General features: G+C 49.7%; 1 protein-coding gene across 2 annotated transcripts in view; it reads left to right on the top strand.

The window, feature by feature from the left end:
* LOC146785184 (inositol polyphosphate-5-phosphatase A-like) overlaps window positions 1–27,164 on the top strand; it is a 342,688-nt gene that overhangs the window by 188,248 nt on the left and 127,276 nt on the right. For both annotated transcript variants that reach the window (XM_085634048.1, XM_085634049.1), the window contains exons 6-8: window positions 1,252–1,355; window positions 5,194–5,246; window positions 13,435–13,554. In XM_085634048.1, coding sequence (XP_085490174.1) covers window positions 1,252–1,355; window positions 5,194–5,246; window positions 13,435–13,554 — 277 coding nt within the window. The remainder of the gene's footprint in view (window positions 1–1,251; window positions 1,356–5,193; window positions 5,247–13,434; window positions 13,555–27,164) is intronic.

The following is a 27,164-nucleotide window of genomic DNA, read 5'->3' on the forward strand; positions in this document are numbered from 1 at the left end:
ATAGGGTTAGGGTGTCTGAAGGCCATTTCTACAGAACCACTGATCACAGTCACAAAAATGCTTTGAGTGTTGGTCCCTGCAAGCCTGTGCAGCCCTTTGAGAAGAGATTGAGGCTTTCTGGCTAAAGACTCTGGGAAATGTCTCGGGGGAGCGAGGAGGTCTCGAGTTCAGTCTCTGGCACGTCCACTGGTGTTGGAACTTGAATTCCTCACCAGCCATAAACTTTCAGGGCCCCAGCTAAATAAATATCTTGACCAAAACGGGGCGGTATACCACATTTGGGTTAAAATCTGGATGAAAAAGTGGAAGGTTCCCAGAGGACTTAGCGTTATCTTGCTCATGGTGGCCCTTTTAACATGTGTTCCCTTGGTCAGCAGGGTGCGCCTATGTATAGTTAACCTGCCCTTATAGATATTTATCTGCATTTTCACTTTAGACCACCTTAATTGTGCTGAGTATGTTTCGTCAGAGACCTGTTTATGTGACAGTGTATTGTCTCCTCTTTCATGACCTCTTAATATGTTCATGTATGGTATCCAAGCCTCTTTAATATGGCTGTGTGTTGTACCCCTCTCCTTTTCATTGTTGTGTACGTGACACTGACCCCCTCCCCTGTTTAACATTAATGACCACGTTCCAAGTGCCCACTTCCTATGTAAAATAACAGAATGCTCTACTCTCCGCCATAAAGCCTTGGGTATGGCCCCCTCCCCAAATCCACTTAGCAAATCTGTGTATGTCGCCGTGGCAACTAGAACATTTATTTCTGTATGCCCCCATCAGCTGGATTGGTCTTTGGCCCTTTAAAAGGTATTTCTAAATTTCCCTCCTAATTGGACCCTTAAAAATTGCTGTTTGTGTGTCTGCATATTTTTATGACCAAGTGTCCCTTTCTGCCTCTTTTGTCCTTTTTATAGCTATGTATTTCCGTCTGTAACCCACTTATCTTTTCATATTGCTGTGTATGATTTCCACCTCCTTGGCAGTGCTGTGTATGTTACATTTTCTCACAAACATTTTAATGTGGTTGTGTGTTTTCCCACTCCCAGGTCCCATCACTGACTTGGTTCAACTGGACCTGTTATTATGGATGTCCATCCCCTGTGTGTCTCTTACCTGATCCTCGCTAGGCCTCTTTAACATGCTCCCCACATACACTCTCTGATCCACTTTTGAATATTCCTCTCTCTTATGGGGTAGTGGAGAGGAAGACTGGCTGGTGTCCATTATGGCTGCTCTTCTGATTTACAGAAAAGAAGTTCCTGCAAGTGACTGACCAGAAAACCCACATGGGCGCCTTGGACACCTGCCCCACGGTACAGAAAGAGAAGTTTAAACAGAATTTTTGGCCAGAGGTGAGTATTGAAGTCCTCTCTATGTCTTACATTTTAGGGGTTTGCACATACACTATAAGTTTGCTGTGTCCTCAGAAGTTTGTTTACTGTGACACCGCGCCTCCGTCCTGTTCCCAAATCGGTGCTTAATTTATTAGGTGATTGCATGCGGAGGGCAATATCAGTCATTTTTTAGGTCTGTAATTTATTTTTTAGCATCAAGCTTTGTCTCAGAGCAAGAGAGAGGAGGGCAGAAAAGAGAGAAGGGAGGAAGAAGTGAAAAATTGAAAAACCACAACAAAGGGAGACAGAGAATAAACATAAATTGACAGTGAGAAAAAGATGCAGGAAGTGTAGTGTGGTGGAAGGAAAGGCATGACTGGCCATAGACACCCCTCTCATTCATTCAGCCTTGTGGAGTACAGCAGCAGCAGCAGAACTAGAATCATTATAAAAAGTAGGCTGCTCCATCTGAATGAGCTCTGGTGGGGTTTGGTGTGAACGGTTGCCTAAAGATGGTGCATTGGGAGAGTGATTTTATGGATGTTGCCTTTGGGGATGTCTGTCATAGGATGATCAAAAATACAAGAGGTGATGGGAGGATGCTTGCACTAAGTTTAACCACTGGCAATTGCTTGGGTAGCATTTCAACTGATCGTTCTTTTGCACACCATGCCACCTCAGATTAGACCCAACGATATGCAAATCAGTGCTGACCCTGCTCCAGTAGGAACAGTCCAGCCCAAACTAAGACAGGTCCTCTCCGAAAAGGAACACAAGCAACCCAGGAAGGGTTTCATCTTGATTGGGACTCTTCGGTGGGTGTAGCCCTGGTGCAGGTCCAAGACTGATTTGCTGATAGCTGGGTCAAATCTGAGGTGGCATGGTGGGCAAAAGAACGATGGATTGGAACGCTACCCTGAGCAAGCATCTCCCCATCACCCGTTGTGTGTTTGATGTTATAGGATGATGTTTTTGGAGAGGTTTGTCTTCAGATGAGGTCTGTGGAAATGGTTGCCGTCGGTTGGTATTTCTGGGTCTGTATAAGGAAAGGAAGAATAGATGTTATTTTCCACAGGCACATCTTAGTTACATTATGGCTCAGCAGTCCAGAGGCCATATTACAAAAAGGGCCCAGAGGGAGCAGCAGGCCTTTTTGCCTGCTTCGTGTGCCTCTGGGGCATTTTGACATTATAGAAGAGGCTGCAGATGCCAGTCCGGCTCCTTCTGTATTACGGATCATGCCAGGAGGGCAGGTGGGTCCCTTCACTCCCCCTCCTTCAAATGCAATAACTGGTCAAATGGGAAACGGGATATATGGACCAGCGGCTTTAAACAGCAAGCCCCCCTTTCGCTAATGCGTTGTTATACGTGCCTGGTCTGAGAACAGAGCATTCCCCGTTATGGGCTGCGCTGCCCTGGTCGGCGCCCGACATACCCAGTTAAAAGTGCACTGTGGCGCAAACCGAGGTAGTGTGCCCTCTGTGTAATACAGGCCCAGGCCTACTCACTGCCAAAGATACAACAAGACACTTAACATACCTGGGTCACTCTTGGTAGTGTGTCAAGTTCAAGAGAAAGCCTCCTGCAAGATCATCATGCATGTGTGACGTAGAAGAGAACACAGAGTGGCACAGTTTCTAACCAGTCCATCCCTAGTCAGTTGTAAAGAGTTTGTATCATAGCAAACTGTTCAAAGGGCTGCAGGTTAGGCCACTAATGATTAATAGACCCAGTCACAGTTGTAGTAACGCTGGCAGTTGATGTACTAATTGTTAAGGTGGTTTCCATAAATGCTGCACATAAGAGCAGCTCTAGCTGGAGGAAGCTTCTTTCACCCCCAGTCATAGTGAGAGGATGCCCCCATGTACTACAGTGGAGCAGTGCAAGCCTGTGGCAATGGTCCAGAATTCTCTGAAAGCACCTCAGTTCTAATAAGAATTTTCTGGGGAGCAAAAACTGAGATCAGGTTTGTAGGGTACTCTCTATCTCCATTACACTCTGTTTTTGTTAGTTTGTATTATTCTGATTTTACACAGTGCAACATCTACACATTTTCATTGCCCCAGCATGGTAGAGGGTCCCTTGTACTGTCCCTGTGACAGCTTTTTTTCTCATTTTTTCATTCTATGATACATGGTAGTCTGCACTCCCTGTATAAAAGCTTCTCTCCAATTTCCTTATTATGGGCAACTTGTGACCCCTAATGCAATGATGTGTAGTTCAGAAATAAGGGAACCCCAGTAAGTGAACCTGGGGTGGGTGGCCTAATGAAATTATGTAGCTGCTCAACTGTAAAAACTTATTACAGTTGAGGTATGACGTCATACCTGCTGCCATAGTCAGCAGCCTGGGTGAAATTCAAGTAGTCACAGATCATCATTACAGTTGCAGATTAAAATGACTTTTCATTTTTATGATTTGCATTTCTAAAGAATAGTGACAGTGCAAAGGATAGATTCATGGTGCCATGTTTGGTTTTTGCATGCTGTGAGTCATTGTAGGAAAGATAGAATCTCTCTCCATGTTCCTAAGCATTCCGAGATGCAGCATTTTTTTTATCTGACGTAAATTAACTATTTGGTGTCTTTTTGCATCAAGTTACTATTGATTTTTGTGCATCAAAATACTAACTTCTAATTGGTGTGTTTAAATTTGCAATGCAGATTTTATTTTTATTCTTCGTGTCTGCAATTAATATTATCGCTTTTATATGACAGAGTAAGATGCCAAGGATGTATGTACACAATTTGTGGGGAGGGTGATAGTGTGATTATGTTTTTTTTATAAATAATAAAATATCCTATACCGTATGATAAAAAGATATTTCTAGGTTTTTGGCAGGTGTTTCAGGGATCTTTTTGCATAATGGTTCTCTAGGAGTTTTCCAGAAGTGTCTGAGGTTTTGTTGTATAATTTTCTCTAGGAGTTTGCCAAGGGACTCGGGTATGTTGTATAGTAGTTTTCAGTGGGTTTGTAAGTGTCTCAGGGTTCTTTTTGTGTAAAGGTTCCCTAGGAGATTGTGTGGTATTTCAGCGGTGTTGTTGTATGGTGTTCTATAGAAGTTTGGCAGGTGTTTCAGGGATCTTTCTGCATAATGGTTCTCTAGGAATTTACGTGATGTCTCTGGTTTTGAGGTATAATGGTTCTCCATGAGTTTGCTTGGTGTCTCTGGGGTCATGTTGTCCAATGTTCTCTAGAAGTTTACCAGGTGTTTCAGGGATCTTTTTGCATAATGGTTCTCTAGGAGTTTGCCAGTCGTCTCCGGGTGTTGTTGTATAATGGTTCTCTAAGAGTTTGCCAGTCGTCTCGGGGTTTTGTATAATGGTTCTCTAGGAGTTTGCCAGAAGACTCGGCTATGTTGTATAAAAGTTCTATGAGAGTTTGTGGGTGTCTCAGAGTTCTTGTTGTAAAATGCTTCTCTAGGAGTTTGTGTAGTGTCTCAGGGGTTTTGTGGTATAGTGTTCACTAGGAGATTACATGGTGACTGTGGTCTTGTATAATGGTTCTCTAGGAGTTTGTCAGGAGCCTCGGGTGTGTTTTATAGTAGTTCTCTGCAATTCTGTAGATGTCTCAGGGTTCTTTTTGTATTATGGTTCTCTATGAGTTTGTGTGGTTTCTCAGGAGGTTTGTTATATAGTGTTCACTTGGAGATTGCTTGGTGACTCTGGGGCCTTGGATTACAATTCTCTGGGAGTTTGCCTGGTGTCTCTAGCTACGTCTTGTGGGATGTTTCTCCAAGGTCTTGCTTTGAGGATGTGTTTTTGTGAGTTTGTTGGGTTTCCTTAAGTGAACTAGTGGGTGAAGCTGTATTATCTGATTATCTCTTGACTGATGAATGTCTCTTTCATTCCTATAGTTTTCTTGGACACGGAAAGGATACATGAGGAGTCGCTGGAGGATTCAGGGCTGGTAGGTTTTCTAAATTACATTATGCTACCAGTAGGGAACAAGAAGGAATCCATTCAAGACTCAGATTTTCAGAGTGGAAATGTGGGCTCATGATTTCGCCCCTTATGCTAAATGTGTAATCTTGTGACAGACATCTTGGCACAGCTGCCGCGCACTGCCTCATATCACCTCTTTGTGTGCCTCCTTTAGGTTGTGGGTGCTCTACGCATGCACGTGCTGCAAGTGCTTACACATACACAGGCTCCAAAATCCTAGAGATTGCACCCAGCAACTTGTAGATTCAATCCACAACCTGTTGTGTGTCGTGGATGGAATGCAGTGTGCATGTTTGGGATTTGTGGTGTGTGCCAATGATGAGGTACACACTTGAGGTCGGTGGTGTGCGCCCTAAGTGTCTGGTGTGCACCCACGATATAGGGCGCGCCTTGAATAAGCAGTGTATGCCTGAGTAGGTGGCATACTGGAAAGCTGTAATCTTCTATTGACACAACATTATTTGTCCATCTTTTATAGCTGAAAAGGCACTTTCCTCTGCAGGAGATTAATGCTATTTGTTTGTGAGCTGACATGTTCCTGAGTTGGGCCTAATGGGTGACTTTTGGACTATTATATTTCTCGGAAGCAGCTGGAGATCAAGCCAGCCGGTGCTGTCCGGCTGGAGCCAGTGCCAACCATCAGAGGCCTGTGCCATCCAACCGGTGCCTGTGCCGCCTAACCAGAGACTGTTAGTCTACTAGACTCTGTACTACTCATAAAACTCTGTGCCACTCTGCAAGCCCCCGTGCCACTCCCTAAGAAACTATTTATCTGCCAGGACCTTATGCCAACTATTAAAAGCATCCCCCCTCTCTGATACACTGTTTCACCAAGGAGGACCATGTGCCAGTGACCAAGACCCTTTTCAGCAGGCCAGGGAGTTATGCCAACCATCGGAGACCTGTGCCACACTGCTGGCACGGTTCCACCAAGCAAGGCTTTGTGCCACTGCCAGGACCTTGTAAAACTGGTCATGAACCAGTGCTACCCGAAGACACCTGCACACCGGCCCTGGCCATGTTCCTAAGGCCAGGACTCTGTGACAAAGGGCTTATTCTGCTGACCAGGAGCCTGGTTCTACACAGCAGGAAGTTTTGTCTCTCAAAAGAATCGTGCACTACCCAAAAAAAGGAGAATTTACCTCCTGTCAGGACTCTACTACTACTTTCCAGGACTCTGTGACCTGCCAGGAGTCTATTCCAGTTGAGAAGGGAATGGTGCATCTCAACAAAACATTGAGCCTCCTGCGGAAGCTTACGACAGCCGTCTCCAAAGGCCTGTCCTGCCCCCAGGGACATGCTGCTACCACCGACACCCTAGCTACGGCCCCACCAGAGTCAGCTCTTCTTGAACTGTCTCCTGCTGCTCAGTAAAAAGACGCTCTTGGACTGTTCGTCACAGCTTGCTGCATGGAGTGTTCAAGCACCATCCAGCCCTCCCACAGTTTCCTTCCACTACTGTTCCATTACCATCCCTACAGCTCCCCACATTTAGCACTCCCACAGTTTCCCCACTGCTACTGCGCCAACACATCCAGCACTCCTATTGTTATTCCCCAACACTGCTCCATCACCATCCCTACGGCTCCCCAAATCAGGAACAGTTTCCCTGCCATTACTACTCCAGCACCAGCACTCCTACAGTTTCCTACCACTACTGCTCCATTATCAGTTCCTACAGCGTCCAAAGCCCTGCACTCCTACAGTTTTCCCACTAGACCCAGCTCCAGGATTTGGGATCTAGAAGGGCCATGCAGAAGCATGAGTGGGCCATTAAGATGAATTGTGTTGTCCAGAGTGTCCCAGGTGTCTGAGAGCTGGGTCTAGGCATGCTGGCTGGTATTGTACAGATGTGATCTGCATACCATACCTGGTGCTGGGTTATGTCTACTAGTTTTAACTGTGTTTTTCTAGAGGTTTTAACCTATGTGCTTGATCTCTTCTGCTTTCTCCACCTCACCCTCGTTTATCTCAGTCTCTCCCTCTTCTCTCCTGACTTCTCCCTGCTGCCCATTTACCTCACCCTCAACTTCCTCACATCTCGCTTTTGGCACATCATCCTTTTCTCTGTCCACATTATCTCACTGTTTCCCTGCTGTGCCCTTCTCTTTCTCCACTTCACCTTCATATGTCTCTAACCTCACCATACTCTTTCTGCCTTTTCCTACTTTCGCTCTCCCCTGACCTTGCCATCTTCTCACTGTGTGTCAGCTTACTCTCACTCCTCTTCACCCTTCTATTTCCACATTACCTTTCTCTAGCCGGCTCACTTTGCTCTCTCTTCCTCGCCCTTCTCTCTCTCTTCCTCCCCTTGTCTCTCTTCCTTGCTCTCCTCTTACTCTTGCTCACCCATCCAAACTACTTCCTCTGGCTCATTTTTCATCCTCCTTCATCCTCCTTTTACACCATCTTCTTACAATTTTCTACTTTATGAAGCTCATCGCCCATTCCTCTTCATTAATCAACCCAAATTACGTCTCTTACCTTTTAAACACTCCTTTACTCTTGTCCACCTGGTTCCATATCATTCTTTTCTCTTATTCGTCCCATGTGTTTTCTTTAATCATATTTTCTATCTTCATGTTCTCCTCTGTCACCTCTATCTCTTATCTAATTACCATATCACCCTTTCCTTTGGTCAAGACAGTAGCATCTTTGATCATGTTTATTACCCACTGGAGCCACAATTCTGAAGGTGGTTGTGGGTGTTTTACGACTTCCGATGAAAGGATATCACTGCTTTCATAGCTGTGACATAATCTTTACCTGTCATCTTTAGTAATATAAGTGAGTTATGCACGCTACCTTTCGAAATACCCAAAAACATCATATTTACTGGAAGTGTAAATAAGTGTGCTGTTTATCCAGATCAAAGACACCTTGCAGTTTAGAATTTTTATATTGATGGTAGGACATCAGTGGGTTTTCTTTTCGTATAGTGCTTACTGCCTGTAGGAAAGTTGACTATTATTTAGGGTGAGTGACTGCCCACCTCAGTGGATAATAACATTTGTCAAGGTGAACCCTAAAAGTCAGTAAATTAAACTGAGCTCAACCCTTGGTAGTCGTGGCACAAAGCAGACAGGCTTAATTTAGGGAAATGTGTGTTCGAGGCATGTGGGCTGCTGAATTCATATCTGTGCATAGATCGCCGCCTAGTGTTGGGTTCGGATGTTTGCACGTTGTTGTCCTGGAAGAGTCTTCGAAGTATCCTGGGATAGGTGACTCCTCCCCTGGACTACAGTGCGCATGGGCATCCTCTCCATCCTCAGATTGTTTTTCGCCATTGTGGCAGTGATGGAGTAGATACAGAAAGTGATGACCATGCTTACAGTAATTCTGAGAGCTGCAGCTGCTACAGGCGCCGGGGAGGAGGGAGGGCGATATGAATGTCAGCAGCCCTACATGCCAAGAACAGATGCATACTGGTAAGTAGCATATTCAGTTCGAGGCATGTGGGCTGCTGAATTCATATCTGTGCATAGAATGTATAGCAGTGCCCTCTATTAGCGGCGGCAGTGCAAGCGTCCATCACACACACAGCACAACCTGAACAAGCAGCAGCAGTGTTAGCTTCCCTCACACACATAGCACAACCAAAACAAGCAGCAGCAGTGCAAGCGTCCATCACACACACACAGCACAACCTGAACAAGCAGCAGCAGTGCATGCGTCCATCACACACACAGCACAACCTGAACAAGCAGCAGCAGTGCAGGCTTCTCTCACAGACACATAGTATAACCAGTACAAGCAGCAGCATTGCAGGCTTGTTCATAGATGACACAAGTACAAGAGAAACTGCATCCGTACAAGCTCTCCTCATACGTACAGAACAGGCAGCAGCATTGCAAGCTTCCCTCACATACTTAAAGCACCCAAAAAGCAGCAGCAGTGCAGGCTTTGCTCACACACATCACACAAGTATAAGACAAGCAGCAGCAGTGCAAGCTTTCCTTATATGTACAAAACAGACAAGCAGCAGCGGAAGCTGCCCTCGCTTATATATAGCACAACCAAAACCAGCAGCAGCAGTGCCATCTTCCTTCACACACAGCACAACCAAAACAAGCAGCGCAAGCTTCCCTCACACACAGCACAACCAAAACAAGCAGCAGCAGTGTTAGCTTCCCTCACACACATAGCACAACCAAAACAAGCAGCAGCAGTGCAAGCGTCCATCACACACACAGCACAACCTGAACAAGCAGCAGCAGTGCATGCGTCCATCACACACACAGCACAACCTGAACAAGCAGCAGCAGTGCAGGCTTCCCTCACAGACACATAGTATAACCAGTACAAGCAGCAGCAGTGCAGGCTTGTTCATAGATGACACAAGTACAAGAGAAACTGCATCCGTACAAGCTCTCCTCATACGTACAGAACAGGCAGCAGCATTGCAAGCTTCCCTCACATAGTTAAAGCACCCAAAAAGCAGCAGCAGTGCAGGCTTTGCTCACACACATCACACAAGTATAAGACAAGCAGCAGCAGTGCAAGCTTTCCTTATATGTACAAAACAGACAAGCAGCAGCGGAAGCTGCCCTCGATTATATATAGCACAACCAAAACCAGCAGCAGCAGTGCCATCTTCCTTCACACACAGCACAACCAAAACATGCAGCGCAACCTTCCCTCACACACAGCAAAACCAAAACAAGCAGCAGCAGTGCTAGCTTCCCTCACACACATAGCACAACCAGAACAAGCAGCAGCAGTGCAAGCGTCCATCACACACACAGCACAACCTGAACAAGCAGCAGCAGTGCATGCGTCCATCACACACACAGCACAACCTGAACAAGCAGCAGCAGTGCAGGCTTCTCTCACAGACACATAGTATAACCAGTACAAGCAGCAGCAGTGCAGGCTTGTTCATAGATAACACAAGTACAAGAGAAACTGCATCCGTACAAGCTCTCCTCATACGTACAGAACAGGCAGCAGCATTGCAAGCTTCCCCCACATAGTTAAAGCACGTAAAAAGCAGCAGCAGTGCAGACTTTGCTCACACACATCACACAAGTATAAGACAAGCAACAGCAGTGCAGGCTTTCCTTATATGTACGAAATAGACCATCAGCAGTGCAAGCTTTCCTCACACACATAGCACAACCAAAACAAGCAGCAGAAGTGCAAGTTTCCCTCACAGACATAGCACAACTAGAACAGGCAGCAGCAGTGCAAGCTTACCTCAGACACATAGCACAACCAGAACAGACAGCAGCAGTGCAAGCGTACCTCAGACACATAGTATAACCAGTACAAGCAGCAGCAGTGCAGGCTTTGTTCATAGATGACATAAGTACAAGAGAATCTGTATTAGTACAAGCTCTCCTCATATGTACAGTACAGGCAGCTGCATTGCAAGCTTCCCTCACATAGAACAAGCACATAAAAAGCAGGGGCAGAGCAGGCTTTGCTCACACACACCACACAAGTACAAAATAAGCCATAGCAGTGCAAGCTTTCCTTATATGTATGAAACAGACAAGCAGTAGTGCAAGCTTTCCTTATATGTACAAAACAGACAAGCAGCAGTGCAAGCTTCCCTCACACACATAGCACAACCAAAACAAGCAGCAGCAGTGCAAGCTTCCCTCACACACCTAGCACAACCAGAACAAGCAGCAGCAGTGCAGGCTTCCCACATTCACATAGCACAAGCAGCAGCAGTGCATGCTTTGTTCATAGATGGCACAAGTACAAGAGAAGCTGCATCAGTGCAAGCCCTCCTCATGCGTACAGAACAGGCAGAAGCATTGCAAGCTTCCCTCGCACCCTTCACAGGTAAAGTTCAAGCACCAGTGCAGGCTTTTCTCACACACATGGCGCAAGACAAGCAGAAGCAGTGTGAGCTTTCCTCATATGTATGGAATAGGAAGCAGCAGTGCAAGCTTCCCTCCCACACATACCACAAGCACAGAACGAGCAGCACCAGTCTTTGCTCACACACACAACACAAGTACAAGACAAGCAGCACTGGCTTCGCTCACATATGATGCAAGACATGCAGCAGCAGTGCAAGCTTCACTTGCACACATAGCATAAGCACAGAATAAGAACTGCAGGCTTCCCTCACACAAAAGACACAAGTACAAGACAAGCAGCACTGACTTCACTCACACACAAAACGAGTACAAGACTAGAAGCAGTAGTATGAGCTTTCTTCATATGCACACAACAGGGGGCAACTGTGCAAGCGTCCCTTGCACATATAGCAGACACACTGGACAAGTAGCAGCAGTGAAAGCTTTGCCCACACCCACATCACACAAGTACAAGACAAGCAGCAGCAGTGCTGGTTTTCCTCATCTGAATAGAACAGGGAACAGCAGTGCAATCTTCCGTCACACACATAGCACAGCCAGAACATGCAGCAGCATTGCAGGCTTCCCTCGCATACATAGCACATCCAGAACAAGCAGTAGCAGTGCAGGCTTTGCTCATGGATGACACGAGTAAAAGAGAAACTGCATCAGTGGAAGCTCTCCTCATACGTGCAGAACAGGCAGCAGCATTGCAAGCTTCCCTCACACCCAAAGCACATTTCAGTCAGCAGCTAGTGCAGGCTTTTCTCATGCACTTGACGCAAGACAAGCAGGAGCAGTGCAAGCTTTCCTCATACGTACAGAACAGGCAGCAGCATTGCAAGCTTCCCTCACACCGAAAGCACAAGCACAGTACAATCAGCAGCAGTGTAGGCCTTTCTCACACACTTGAGACAAGGCAAGCAGCAGCAGTGCAAGCTTTCCTCATATTTATGGAACAGGAAGCGGCAGTGCAAGCTTCACACACAGCACAAGCACAGTACAGGCAGCAGCAGTGCAGGCTTCACTCACACACGACGAAAGACAAGCAGCAACAGTGCAACCTTTCCCTCATGTACAGAACAGGCAGCAGCAGTTCAAGCTTCCTCACACACATAGCATAACTACAGAACAAACAGGGCAGTGCATGCTTTGCTCAAGAGCACACAATTTAGTCACAAAACAAGCCTCCACATTGCTAGGTACTCAGTGCACTTCAAGCACTTCCTCTCATGCCTGTGCTAGATGAGCCTCCTCAGCATACAACACAGGGATACTCTGGACCCACATGTTAGTAGCATCAGCAGTGCTTTCTGTAGGTTGAAGCACGCAAAGATACTCGATTTTCTCTGCAACCACAGTCTGCACGAGAGCCATTTAGGATACCTTTTTATACACAGAATCGTGAATCATACCTTCATCCTGCAGAGACAGATCATCTAGTTTGAATTAAAAAAAAACCTGGAGGGGAAATAGGTTCTTACTTTGAACCATTTGACACAGTATAAATGTTCAATTACTGGGAACAAAAGCTGAGTCATAACACTCAGGCAATTGTGGCACGGAATCTGCCCATGTGCCTGGTGGATCTGAGCCACCGTGCTCTGGCCCTCAAAATGGTGCCACCAGCAGCAGCGTGCCAGAACCCGCCGGTCGGAGTCAGAAAAGCAGTTAAAGTAGTTCTGCCCTTCTGCGTGTGCTTACTCCTCTTCATGTGCCTCGAAACATCCTTTACAACGCATGCATTACTCCGCATGCCATTACCCCACATTTTTTACACCCGCAAAAACTTTTACAATGCAGGGCTTTACACCGCAAACTGTTACAACGCATTCCCCAAAGTAACGCCCCCATGGAGTTAGAATAGTAATTGCGTTGTAACAGATTGCATTGTAAAGCCCTGCGCTGTAAACGTTTTTGCGATGTAAAAATGCACAATAATGGCATGCGGGCTAAAGTGTCCCATTCCCTGTACCCTCCTGCTTGCATCAGGTTACTCACCCGCTCCTTGGTGTGTCTCGTCCCTCCTATTCCCAGTACCAGGCCTCTGCGTTGTCCCCTTCCTGCCTCATTGTGCATCCTCTGGGTAAGCTTCCTCCTTAGCCCGTGCCATAGATATGCTTTCCTTCTCTGTTTCTGCTTCAATCCTTTCCTAGTTGTCCTCCCTCTATTCCTCCACCCCTTGGTACACCTCACCGTGTGCCCTACTCCCATCTTTTGGTGTCCACGCCCCCTTGTGGTGTCCTTTTCCTGCATCCACGGTTCCTCTTGCAGCCACCCGACCCCCGGTGTAGGTGATGATCTTCCTCCTGGACCTCACCCCCCTCTCTTTCATTTCAGGGATTTTGATTTGGTGAACATACATCTTTTCCACGACGCCTCAAACCTGGTGGCCTGTGATGCCAGTCCCTCTGTGTACACCGGGAACCGCAAGAGAGCCCTCGAGCATGTCATCCAGAGGTAAGAGACCCTGTGTAGTCACCCAGTGTTGGGGGAGCCCTCTAGCAAGCCCTTCAGAGGTAGGAGCACCCTATATATGTCACTCAGTGTTGAGAAGAGCACTCGGGCACGCTAGTCAGAGGTAAGAGCACTCTGTATGGTCACCCAGTGTTGAGAGAGCCTTGTAGCTCGCCGTTCAGAGGTAAGAGCACCATGTGTAGTCACCCAGCGTTGAGAGAGCCCTCTAGCACGCTTGTCAGAGGTAAGAGCACTGTGTGTAGTCACCCGGTGTTGAGAGAACCCACTAGCAGTGCACGCACTTAGAGGTAAGAGCACTGTGTGTAGTCACCCAGCATTGAGAGAGCCCTCGAACACGCCTTTTAGAGGTAATAGCATTCTGTGTAGTCACCCAGTGTTGAGAGAGCTCTCTAGCACGCCACTCAGAGGGAAGAGCACTCTGTGTAGTCACCCAGTGTTGAGAGCCCTCTAGCACGCCTCTTAGATGTAAGAGTACTGGCTGTGGTCACCCAGTGTTGAGAGCCCTCTAGCACGCCTCTTAGATGTAAGAGTACTGGCTGTGGTCACCCAGTGTCGAGAGCCCTCTAGCACGCCTCTTAGATGTAAGGGTACTGGCTGTGGTCACCCAGTGTTGAGAGCCCTCTAGCACGCCTCTTAGATGTAAGAGTACTGGCTGTGGTCACCCAGTGTTGAGAGCCCTCTAGCACGCCTCTTAGATGTAAGAGTACTGGCTGTGGTCACCCAGTGTTGAGAGCCCTCTAGCACGCCTCTTAGATGTAAGAGTACTGGCTGTGGTCACCCAGTGTTGAGAGCCCACTAGCACGCCTCTTAGATGTAAGAGTACTGGCTGTGGTCACCCAGTGTTGAGAGCTCTCTAGCACGCCTCTTAGATGTAAGAGTACTGGCTGTGGTCACCCAGTGTTGAGAGCCCTCTAGCACGCCTCTTAGATGTAAGAGTACAGGCTGTGGTCACCCAGTGTTGAGAGCCCTCTAGCACGCCTCTTAGATGTAAGAGTACAGGCTGTGGTCACCCAGTGTTGAGAGCCCTCTAGCACGCCTCTTAGATGAAAGAGTACAGGCTGTGGTCACCCAGTGTTGAGAGCCCTCTAGCACGCCTCTTAGATGTAAGAGTACTGGCTGTGGTCACCCAGTGTTGAGAGCCCTCTAGCACGCCTCTTAGATGTAAGAGTACTGGCTGTGGTCACCCAGTGTTGAGAGCCCTCTAGCACGCCTCTTAGATGTAAGAGTACTGGCTGTGGTCACCCAGTGTTGAGAGCCCTCTAGCACGCCTCTTAGATGTAAGAGTACTGGCTGTGGTCACCCAGTGTCGAGAGCCCTCTAGCACGCCTCTTAGATGAAAGAGTACTGGCTGTGGTCACCCAGTGTGGGGAGCCCTCTAGCAAGTCCTTCAGAGGTAAGAGCACCCTATATATGTCACTCAGTGTTGCGAAGAGCACTCGAGCACGCTAGTCAGAGGTAAGAGCACTCTGTATGGTCACCCAGTGTTGAGAGAGCCTTGTAGCTCGCCGTTCAGAGGTAAGAGCACCATGTGTAGTCACCCAGCGTTGAGAGAGCCCTCTAGCACACTTGTCAGAGGTAAGAGCACTGTGTGTAGTCACCCGGTGTTGAGAGAACCCACTAGCAGTGCACGCACTTAGAGGTAAGAGCACTGTGTGTAGTCACCCAGCATTGAGAGAGCCCTCGAACACGCCTTTTAGAGGTAATAGCATTCTGTGTAGTCACCCAGTGTTGAGAGAGCTCTCTAGCACGCCACTCAGAGGGAAGAGCACTCTGTGTAGTCACCCAGTGTTGAGAGCCGTCTAGCACGCCTCTTAGATGTAAGAGTACTGGCTGTGGTCACCCAGTGTTGAGAGCCCTCTAGCACGCCTCTTAGATGTAAGAGTACTGGTTGTGGTCACCCAGTGTTGAGAGCCCTCTAGCACGCCTCTTAGATGTAAGAGTTCTGGCTGTGGTCACCCAGTGTTGAGAGCCCACTAGCACGCCTCTTAGATGTAAGAGTCCTGGCTGTGGTCACCCAGTGTTGAGAGCCCTCTAGCACGCCTCTTAGATGTAAGAGTACTGGCTGTGGTCACCCAGTGTTGAGAGCCCACTAGCACGCCTCTTAGATGTAAGAGTCCTGGCTGTGGTCACCCAGTGTTGAGAGCCCACTAGCACGCCTCTTAGATGTGAGAGTCCTGGCTGTGGTCACCCAGTGTTGAGAGCCCTCTAGCACGCCTCTTAGATGTAAGAGTACTGGCTGTGGTCACCCAGTGTTGAGAGCCCTCTAGCACGCCTCTTAGATGTAAGAGTACAGGCTGTGGTCACCCAGTGTTGAGAGCCCTCTAGCACGCCTCTTAGATGAAAGAGTACTGGCTGTGGTCACCCAGTGTGGGGAGCCCTCTAGCAAGTCCTTCAGAGGTAAGAGCACCCTATATATGTGTAACGCCCTGAACGTCTCAGGATCGTTTAACAGACACGACAATGAGGACGCAACCACTTGTGAAGGGTTAGTTCTTTTAATGAAGGCAAATAAAATACAAAGAACAAACAAAAGTTATAGTCACTGGAATCCTCCAGGCTAAGTACGTTACCAGCCCACAGCACGGATGGTCCTAACCGTCCTCTGCATATACGCCGATCCCGGCGTATGCCAACAGAGGGCAGAAAGAAATGGCCGACAATGCCAATCGGTAGGCTGTGAGGGGCACGAAGAGTGTTGGGGAGAATCGAGGAGTCAGGGAAACACCCAGCCGGGGTCTCTACCTGAAGGGAGCAGCCGCTCAACCTCTTCCTCAGACTGCACCGGGACGCGGAGTCACCTCCTGGTGATGCGTCACCGATACCCCAATCACAAGCAAGAAGACTGAACCGAGAGCAGCCGCTCGATCGATCCTGTGGACTTCCGAGTCTGTAACGCGGCAAACACCTCCTGGTGTGCGTTACAGCTGGCAGTCCCTGTGTCTCTGGTTGGGCTGGGAGTTACGACTCCAACCAGCAAAAGCGCCACTGCGCTTGGACTCAGCCGAGTCAAAAAGCGAAGCTCAATGGTTGACCGGTAGAGCTTCCGGGTCCTTCACAGGTGACGATGGGGCAAGACACGGCCCAGGGAGTAACGACTCGACCTACCTCCGTTCTTGCCTTACTGGAGCACCACTCCGGAACACTGCTCTTCACGAAGCAGGTACGTCGGTGTAAACACAATATCCGACAGCCTTGTACCTCCCGGTTCCTCCCTTTATAGGGCGTGTTTTCCTTGAGTTATGTAACAGCTCTCCTGTTTACATAAGGGCGTGTTTCCCTTGAGTTATGTAACAGCTCTCCTGTTTACATAAGGGCGTGTTTCCCTTGAGTTATGTAACAGCTCTCCTGTTTACATAAGGGCGTGTTTCCCTTGAGTTATGTAACAGCTCTCCTGTTTACATAAGGGCGTGTTTCCCTTGAGTTATGTAACAGCTCTCCTGTTTACATAACCTCTCAACCGCTAAGCATCCTGGGAGATGTAGTCCGTTTTCGCTGGTTACCGTTTTCCTCCCCTCGTATGACCGGAATTCTTGACAATATGTCACTCAGTGTTGCGAAGAGCACTCGAGCACGCTAGTCAGAGGTAAGAGCACTCTGTATGGTCACCCAGTGTTGAGAGAGCCTTGTAGCTCGCCGTTCAGAGGTAAGAGCACCATGTGTAGTCACCCAGCGTTGAGAGAGCCCTCTAGCACACTTGTCAGAGGTAAGAGCACTGTGTGTAGTCACCCGGTGTTGAGAGAACCCACTAGCAGTGCACACACTTAGAGGTAAGAGCACTGTGTGTAGTCACCTAGCATTGAGAGAGCCCTCGAACATGCCTTTTAGAGGTAATAGCATTCTGTGTAGTCACCCAGTGTTGAGAGAGCTCTCTAGCACGCCACTCAGAGGGAAGAGCACTCTGTGTAGTCACCCAGTGTTGAGAGCCCTCTAGCACGCCTCTTAGATGTAAGAGTACTGGCTGTGGTCACCCAGTGTTGAGAGCCCTCTAGCACGCCTCTTAGATGTAAGAGTACTGGCTGTGGTCACCCAGTGTCGAGAGCCCTCTAGCACGCCTCTTAGATGTAAGGGTACTGGCTGTGGTCACCCAGTGTTGAGAGCCCTCTAGCACGCCTCTTAGATGTAAGAGTACTGGCTGTGGTCACCCAGTGTTGAGAGCCCTCTAGCACGCCTCTTAGATGTAAGAGTACTGGCTGTGGTCACCCAGTGTTGAGAGCCCTCTAGCACGCCTCTTAGATGTAAGAGTACTGGCTGTGGTCACCCAGTGTTGAGAGCCCACTAGCACGCCTCTTAGATGTAAGAGTACTGGCTGTGGTCACCCAGTGTTGAGAGCTCTCTAGCACGCCTCTTAGATGTAAGAGTACTGGCTGTGGTCACCCAGTGTTGAGAGCCCTCTAGCACGCCTCTTAGATGTAAGAGTACAGGCTGTGTTCACCCAGTGTTGAGAGCCCTCTAGCACGCCTCTTAGATGTAAGAGTACAGGCTGTGGTCACCCAGTGTTGAGAGCCCTCTAGCACGCCTCTTAGATGTAAGAGTACTGGCTGTGGTCACCCAGTGTTGAGAGCCCTCTAGCACGCCTCTTAGATGAAAGAGTACAGGCTGTGGTCACCCAGTGTTGAGAGCCCTCTAGCACGCCTCTTAGATGTAAGAGTACTGGCTGTGGTCACCCAGTGTTGAGAGCCCTCTAGCACGCCTCTTAGATGTAAGAGTACTGGCTGTGGTCACCCAGTGTTGAGAGCCCTCTAGCACGCCTCTTAGATGTAAGAGTACTGGCTGTGGTCACCCAGTGTTGAGAGCCCTCTAGCACGCCTCTTAGATGTAAGAGTACTGGCTGTGGTCACCCAGTGTCGAGAGCCCTCTAGCACGCCTCTTAGATGAAAGAGTACTGGCTGTGGTCACCCAGTGTGGGGAGCCCTCTAGCAAGTCCTTCAGAGGTAAGAGCACCCTATATATGTCACTCAGTGTTGCGAAGAGCACTCGAGCACGCTAGTCAGAGGTAAGAGCACTCTGTATGGTCACCCAGTGTTGAGAGAGCCTTGTAGCTCGCCGTTCAGAGGTAAGAGCACCATGTGTAGTCACCCAGCGTTGAGAGAGCCCTCTAGCACACTTGTCAGAGGTAAGAGCACTGTGTGTAGTCACCCGGTGTTGAGAGAACCCACTAGCAGTGCACGCACTTAGAGGTAAGAGCACTGTGTGTAGTCACCCAGCATTGAGAGAGCCCTCGAACACGCCTTTTAGAGGTAATAGCATTCTGTGTAGTCACCCAGTGTTGAGAGAGCTCTCTAGCACGCCACTCAGAGGGAAGAGCACTCTGTGTAGTCACCCAGTGTTGAGAGCCGTCTAGCACGCCTCTTAGATGTAAGAGTACTGGCTGTGGTCACCCAGTGTTGAGAGCCCTCTAGCACGCCTCTTAGATGTAAGAGTACTGGCTGTGGTCACCCAGTGTTGAGAGCCCCCTAGCACGCCTCTTAGATGTAAGAGTACTGGCTGTGGTCACCCAGTGTTGAGAGCCCACTAGCACGCCTCTTAGATGTAAGAGTCCTGGCTGTGGTCACCCAGTGTTGAGAGCCCACTAGCACGCCTCTTAGATGTAAGAGTCCTGGCTGTGGTCACCCAGTGTTGAGAGCCCTCTAGCACGCCTCTTAGATGTAAGAGTACTGGCTGTGGTCACCCAGTGTTGAGAGCCCTCTAGCACGCCTCTTAGATGAAAGAGTACTGGCTGTGGTCACCCAGTGTGGGGAGCCCTCTAGCAAGTCCTTCAGAGGTAAGAGCACCCTATATATGTCACTCAGTGTTGCGAAGAGCACTCGAGCACGCTAGTCAGAGGTAAGAGCACTCTGTATGGTCACCCAGTGTTGAGAGAGCCTTGTAGCTCGCCGTTCAGAGGTAAGAGCACCATGTGTAGTCACCCAGCGTTGAGAGAGCCCTCTAGCACACTTGTCAGAGGTAAGAGCACTGTGTGTAGTCACCCGGTGTTGAGAGAACCCACTAGCAGTGCACGCACTTAGAGGTAAGAGCACTGTGTGTAGTCTCCTAGCATTGAGAGAGCCCTCGAACACGCCTTTTAGAGGTAATAGCATTCTGTGTAGTCACCCAGTGTTGAGAGAGCTCTCTAGCACGCCACTCAGAGGGAAGAGCACTCTGTGTAGTCACCCAGTGTTGAGAGCCGTCTAGCACGCCTCTTAGATGTAAGAGTACTGGCTGTGGTCACCCAGTGTTGAGAGCCCTCTAGCACGCCTCTTAGATGTAAGAGTACTGGCTGTGGTCACCCAGTGTTGAGAGCCCTCTAGCACGCCTCTTAGATGTAAGAGTCCTGGCTGTGGTCACCCAGTGTTGAGAGCCCTCTAGCACGCCTCTTAGATGTAAGAGTACTGGCTGTGGTCACCCAGTGTTGAGAGCCCACTAGCACGCCTCTTAGATGTAAGAGTCCTGGCTGTGGTCACCCAGTGTTGAGAGCCCACTAGCACGCCTCTTAGATGTAAGAGTCCTGGCTGTGGTCACCCAGTGTTGAGAGCCCTCTAGCACGCCTCTTAGATGTAAGAGTACTGGCTGTGGTCACCCAGTGTTGAGAGCCCTCTAGCACGCCTCTTAGATGTAAGAGTACAGGCTGTGGTCACCCAGTGTTGAGAGCCCTCTAGCACGCCTCTTAGATGTAAGAGTACAGGCTGTGGTCACCCAGTGTTGAGAGCCCTCTAGCACGCCTCTTAGATGTAAGAGTACTGGCTGTGGTCACCCAGTGTTGAGAGCCCTCTAGCACGCTTCTTAGATGAAAGAGTACAGGCTGTGGTCACCCAGTGTTGAGAGCCCTCTAGCACGCCTCTTAGATGTAAGAGTACTGGCTGTGGTCACCCAGTGTTGAGAGCCCTCTAGCACGCCTCTTAGATGTAAGAGTACTGGCTGTGGTCACCCAGTGTTGAGAGCCCTATAGCACGCCTCTTAGATGTAAGAGTACAGGCTGTGGTGACCCAGTGTTGAGAGCCCTCTAGCACGCCTCTTAGATGTAAGAGTACAGGCTGTGGTCACCCAGTGTCGAGAGCCCTCTAGCAGGCCTCTTATATGTAAGAGTCCTGGCTGTGGTCACCCAGTGTCGAGAGCCCTCTAGCACGCCTCTTAGATGTAAGAGTACTGGCTGTGGTCACCCAGTGTCGAGAGCCCTCTAGCACGCCTCTTAGATGTAAGAGTACAGGGAACAGCCATTACAACGCGGTTTTTACCACGCAGTGCAGTTACATCGCATGCGTTACAACACATGCGATGTTACAACGCTATGCCATTACAACGCAAGTCTTTACATCGACTTGCGCTAGATGGCGTGCTAACATTACAAATAGTGTAGTTTACTATCCCAACACCTTCCCTACTGTTACGTGGACTGGAGTTGGAATAGTAAATTACACTTTTTTAATGTTAGCACGCCATCTAGCGCAAGTCGATGTAAAGACTTGCGTTGTAATGGCATAGCGTTGTAACATCGCATGCGTTGTAACGCATGCGATGTAACTGCACGCGTTGTAAAAACCCGCGTTGTAATGTCATACATCCAAGAGTACAGGCTGTGGTCACCCAGTGTCGAGAGCCCTCTAGCACGCCTCTTAGATGAAAGAGTACTGGCTGTGGTCACCCAGTGTCGAGAGCCCTCTAGCACGCCTCTTAGATGTAAGAGTACTGGCTGTGGTCACCCAGTGTCGAGAGCCCTCTAGCACGCCTCTTAGATGAAAGAGTACTGGCTGTGGTCACCCAGTGTCGAGAGCCCTCTAGCACGCCTCTTAGATGTAAGAGTACTGGCTGTGGTCACCCAGTGTCGAGAGCCCTCTAGCACGCCTCTTAGATGTAAGAGTACTGGCTGTGGTCACCCAGTGTCGAGAGCCCTCTAGCACGCCTCTTAGATGTAAGAGTACTGGCTGTGGTCACCCAGTGTCGAGAGCCCTCTAGCACGCCTCTTAGATGTAAGAGTACTGGCTGTGGTCACCCAGTGTTGAGAGCCCACTAGCACGCCTCTTAGATGTAAGAGTACTGGCTGTGGTCACCCAGTGTTGAGAGCCCTCTAGCACGCCTCTTAGATGTAAGAGTACTGGCTGTGGTCACCCAGTGTTGAGAGCCCTCTAGCACGCCTCTTAGATGTAAGAGTACAGGCTGTGGTCACCCAGTGTTGAGAGCCCTCTAGCACGCCTCTTAGATGTAAGAGTACAGGCTGTGGTCACCCAGTGTTGAGAGCCCTCTAGCACACCTCTTAGATGTAAGAGTACTGGCTGTGGTCACCCAGTGTTGAGAGCCCTCTAGCACGCCTCTTAGATGAAAGAGTACAGGCTGTGGTCACCCAGTGTTGAGAGCCCTCTAGCACGCCTCTTAGATGTAAGAGTACTGGCTGTGGTCACCCAGTGTTGAGAGCCCTCTAGCACGCCTCTTAGATGTAAGAGTACTGGCTGTGGTCACCCAGTGTTGAGAGCCCTCTAGCACGCCTCTTAGATGTAAGAGTACTGGCTGTGGTCACCCAGTGTTGAGAGCCCACTAGCACGCCTCTTAGATGTAAGAGTACTGGCTGTGGTCACCCAGTGTCGAGAGCCCTCTAGCACGCCTCTTAGATGTAAGAGTACTGGCTGTGGTCACCCTGTGTGGGGAGCCCTCTAGCAAGTCCTTCAGAGGTAAGAGCACCCTATATATGTCACTCAGTGTTGCGAAGAGCACTCGAGCACGCTAGTCAGAGGTAAGAGCACTCTGTATGGTCACCCAGTGTTGAGAGAGCCTTGTAGCTCGCCGTTCAGAGGTAAGAGCACCATGTGTAGTCACCCAGCGTTGAGAGAGCCCTCTAGCACACTTGTCAGAGGTAAGAGCACTGTGTGTAGTCACCCGGTGTTGAGAGAACCCACTAGCAGTGCACGCACTTAGAGGTAAGAGCACTGTGTGTAGTCACCCAGCATTGAGAGAGCCCTCGAACACGCCTTTTAGAGGTAATAGCATTCTGTGTAGTCACCCAGTGTTGAGAGAGCTCTCTAGCACGCCACTCAGAGGGAAGAGCACTCTGTGTAGTCACCCAGTGTTGAGAGCCGTCTAGCACGCCTCTTAGATGTAAGAGTACTGGCTGTGGTCACCCAGTGTTGAGAGCCCTCTAGCACGCCTCTTAGATGTAAGAGTACTGGCTGTGGTCACCCAGTGTTGAGAGCCCTCTAGCACGCCTCTTAGATGTAAGAGTACTGGCTGTGGTCACCCAGTGTTGAGAGCCCACTAGCACGCCTCTTAGATGTAAGAGTCCTGGCTGTGGTCACCCAGTGTTGAGAGCCCTCTAGCACGCCTCTTAGATGTAAGAGTACTGGCTGTGGTCACCCAGTGTTGAGAGCCCACTAGCACGCCTCTTAGATGTAAGAGTCCTGGCTGTGGTCACCCAGTGTTGAGAGCCCACTAGCACGCCTCTTAGATGTAAGAGTCCTGGCTGTGGTCACCCAGTGTTGAGAGCCCTCTAGCACGCCTCTTAGATGTAAGAGTACTGGCTGTGGTCACCCAGTGTTGAGAGCCCTCTAGCACGCCTCTTAGATGTAAGAGTACAGGCTGTGGTCACCCAGTGTTGAGAGCCCTCTAGCACGCCTCTTAGATGTAAGAGTACAGGCTGTGGTCACCCAGTGTTGAGAGCCCTCTAGCACGCCTCTTAGATGTAAGAGTACTGGCTGTGGTCACCCAGTGTCGAGAGCCCTCTAGCACGCCTCTTAGATGTAAGAGTACTGGCTGTGGTCACCCAGTGTTGAGAGCTCTCTAGCACGCCTCTTAGATGTAAGAGTACTGGCTGTGGTCACCCAGTGTTGAGAGCCCTCTAGCACGCCTCTTAGATGTAAGAGTACAGGCTGTGGTCACCCAGTGTTGAGAGCCCTCTAGCACGCCTCTTAGATGTAAGAGTACAGGCTGTGGTCACCCAGTGTTGAGAGCCCTCTAGCACGCCTCTTAGATGAAAGAGTACAGGCTGTGGTCACCCAGTGTTGAGAGCCCTCTAGCACGCCTCTTAGATGTAAGAGTACTGGCTGTGGTCACCCAGTGTTGAGAGCCCTCTAGCACGCCTCTTAGATGTAAGAGTACTGGCTGTGGTCACCCAGTGTTGAGAGCCCTCTAGCACGCCTCTTAGATGTAAGAGTACTGGCTGTAGTCACCCAGTGTTGAGAGCCCTCTAGCACGCCTCTTAGATGTAAGAGTACTGGCTGTGGTCACCCAGTGTCGAGAGCCCTCTAGCACGCCTCTTAGATGAAAGAGTACTGGCTGTGGTCACCCAGTGTGGGGAGCCCTCTAGCAAGTCCTTCAGAGGTAAGAGCACCCTATATATGTCACTCAGTGTTGCGAAGAGCACTCGAGCACGCTAGTCAGAGGTAAGAGCACTCTGTATGGTCACCCAGTGTTGAGAGAGCCTTGTAGCTCGCCGTTCAGAGGTAAGAGCACCATGTGTAGTCACCCAGCGTTGAGAGAGCCCTCTAGCACACTTGTCAGAGGTAAGAGCACTGTGTGTAGTCACCCGGTGTTGAGAGAACCCACTAGCAGTGCACGCACTTAGAGGTAAGAGCACTGTGTGTAGTCACCCAGCATTGAGAGAGCCCTCGAACACGCCTTTTAGAGGTAATAGCATTCTGTGTAGTCACCCAGTGTTGAGAGAGCTCTCTAGCACGCCACTCAGAGGGAAGAGCACTCTGTGTAGTCACCCAGTGTTGAGAGCCCTCTAGCACGCCTCTTAGATGTAAGAGTACTGGCTGTGGTCACCCAGTGTTGAGAGCCCTCTAGCACGCCTCTTAGATGTAAGAGTACTGGTTGTGGTCACCCAGTGTTGAGAGCCCTCTAGCACGCCTCTTAGATGTAAGAGTACTGGCTGTGGTCACCCAGTGTTGAGAGCTCTCTAGCACGCCTCTTAGATGTAAGAGTACTGGCTGTGGTCACCCAGTGTTGAGAGCCCTCTAGCACGCCTCTTAGATGTAAGAGTACAGGCTGTGGTCACCCAGTGTTGAGAGCCCTCTAGCACGCCTCTTAGATGTAAGAGTACAGGCTGTGGTCACCCAGTGTTGAGAGCCCTCTAGCACGCCTCTTAGATGTAAGAGTACTGGCTGTGGTCACCCAGTGTTGAGAGCCCTCTAGCACGCCTCTTAGATGAAAGAGTACAGGCTGTGGTCACCCAGTGTTGAGAGCCCTCTAGCACGCCTCTTAGATGTAAGAGTACTGGCTGTGGTCACCCAGTGTTGAGAGCCCTCTAGCACGCCTCTTAGATGTAAGAGTACTGGCTGTGGTCACCCAGTGTTGAGAGCCCTCTAGCACGCCTCTTAGATGTAAGAGTACTGGCTTTGGTCACCCAGTGTTGAGAGCCCTCTAGCACGCCTCTTAGATGTAAGAGTACTGGCTGTGGTCACCCAGTGTCGAGAGCCCTCTAGCACGCCTCTTAGATGAAAGAGTACTGGCTGTGGTCACCCAGTGTGGGGAGCCCTCTAGCAAGTCCTTCAGAGGTAAGAGCACCCTATATATGTCACTCAGTGTTGCGAAGAGCACTCGAGCACGCTAGTCAGAGGTAAGAGCACTCTGTATGGTCACCCAGTGTTGAGAGAGCCTTGTAGCTCGCCGTTCAGAGGTAAGAGCACCATGTGTAGTCACCCAGCGTTGAGAGAGCCCTCTAGCACACTTGTCAGAGGTAAGAGCACTGTGTGTAGTCACCCGGTGTTGAGAGAACCCACTAGCAGTGCACGCACTTAGAGGTAAGAACACTGTGTGTAGTCACCCAGCATTGAGAGAGCCCTCGAACACGCCTTTTAGAGGTAATAGCATTCTGTGTAGTCACCCAGTGTTGAGAGAGCTCTCTAGCACGCCACTCAGAGGGAAGAGCACTCTGTGTAGTCACCCAGTGTTGAGAGCCGTCTAGCACACCTCTTAGATGTAAGAGTACTGGCTGTGGTCACCCAGTGTTGAGAGCCCTCTAGCACGCCTCTTAGATGTAAGAGTACTGGCTGTGGTCACCCAGTGTTGAGAGCCCTCTAGCACGCCTCTTAGATGTAAGAGTACTGGCTGTGGTCACCCAGTGTTGAGAGCCCACTAGCACGCCTCTTAGATGTAAGAGTCCTGGCTGTGGTCACCCAGTGTTGAGAGCCCACTAGCACGCCTCTTAGATGTAAGAGTCCTGGCTGTGGTCACCCAGTGTTGAGAGCCCTCTAGCACGCCTCTTAGATGTAAGAGTACTGGCTGTGGTCACCCAGTGTTGAGAGCCCTCTAGCACGCCTCTTAGATGAAAGAGTACTGGCTGTGGTCACCCAGTGTGGGGAGCCCTCTAGCAAGTCCTTCAGAGGTAAGAGCACCCTATATATGTCACTCAGTGTTGCGAAGAGCACTCGAGCACGCTAGTCAGAGGTAAGAGCACTCTGTATGGTCACCCAGTGTTGAGAGAGCCTTGTAGCTCGCCGTTCAGAGGTAAGAGCACCATGTGTAGTCACCCAGCGTTGAGAGAGCCCTCTAGCACACTTGTCAGAGGTAAGAGCACTGTGTGTAGTCACCCGGTGTTGAGAGAACCCACTAGCAGTGCACGCACTTAGAGGTAAGAGCACTGTGTGTAGTCACCTAGCATTGAGAGAGCCCTCGAACACGCCTTTTAGAGGTAATAGCATTCTGTGTAGTCACCCAGTGTTGAGAGAGCTCTCTAGCACGCCACTCAGAGGGAAGAGCACTCTGTGTAGTCACCCAGTGTTGAGAGCCGTCTAGCACGCCTCTTAGATGTAAGAGTACTGGCTGTGGTCACCCAGTGTTGAGAGCCCTCTAGCACGCCTCTTAGATGTAAGAGTACTGGCTGTGGTCACCCAGTGTTGAGAGCCCTCTAGCACGCCTCTTAGATGTAAGAGTAGTGGCTGTGGTCACCCAGTGTTGAGAGCCCACTAGCACGCCTCTTAGATTTAAGAGTCCTGGCTGTGGTCACCCAGTGTTGAGAGCCCTCTAGCACGCCTCTTAGATGTAAGAGTACTGGCTGTGGTCACCCAGTGTTGAGAGCCCACTAGCACGCCTCTTAGATGTAAGAGTCCTGGCTGTGGTCACCCAGTGTTGAGAGCCCACTAGCACGCCTCTTAGATGTAAGAGTCCTGGCTGTGGTCACCCAGTGTTGAGAGCCCTCTAGCACGCCTCTTAGATGTAAGAGTACTGGCTGTGGTCACCCAGTGTTGAGAGCCCTCTAGCACGCCTCTTAGATGTAAGAGTACAGGCTGTGGTCACCCAGTGTTGAGAGCCCTCTAGCACGCCTCTTAGATGTAAGAGTACAGGCTGTGGTCACCCAGTGTTGAGAGCCCTCTAGCACGCCTCTTAGATGTAAGAGTACTGGCTGTGGTCACCCAGTGTTGAGAGCCCTCTAGCACGCCTCTTAGATGAAAGAGTACTGGCTGTGGTCACCCAGTGTTGAGAGCCCTCTAGCACGCCTCTTAGATGTAAGAGTACTGGCTGTGGTCACCCAGTGTTGAGAGCCCTCTAGCACGCCTCTTAGATGTAAGAGTACTGGCTGTGGTCACCCAGTGTTGAGAGCCCTATAGCACGCCTCTTAGATGTAAGAGTACAGGCTGTGGTGACCCAGTGTTGAGAGCCCTCTAGCACGCCTCTTAGATGTAAGAGTA

The sequence above is a fragment of the Triturus cristatus genome, chromosome 11 (assembly GCF_964204655.1).
Source record: "Triturus cristatus chromosome 11, aTriCri1.1, whole genome shotgun sequence".
Lineage (NCBI taxonomy): Eukaryota > Metazoa > Chordata > Amphibia > Caudata > Salamandridae > Triturus > Triturus cristatus.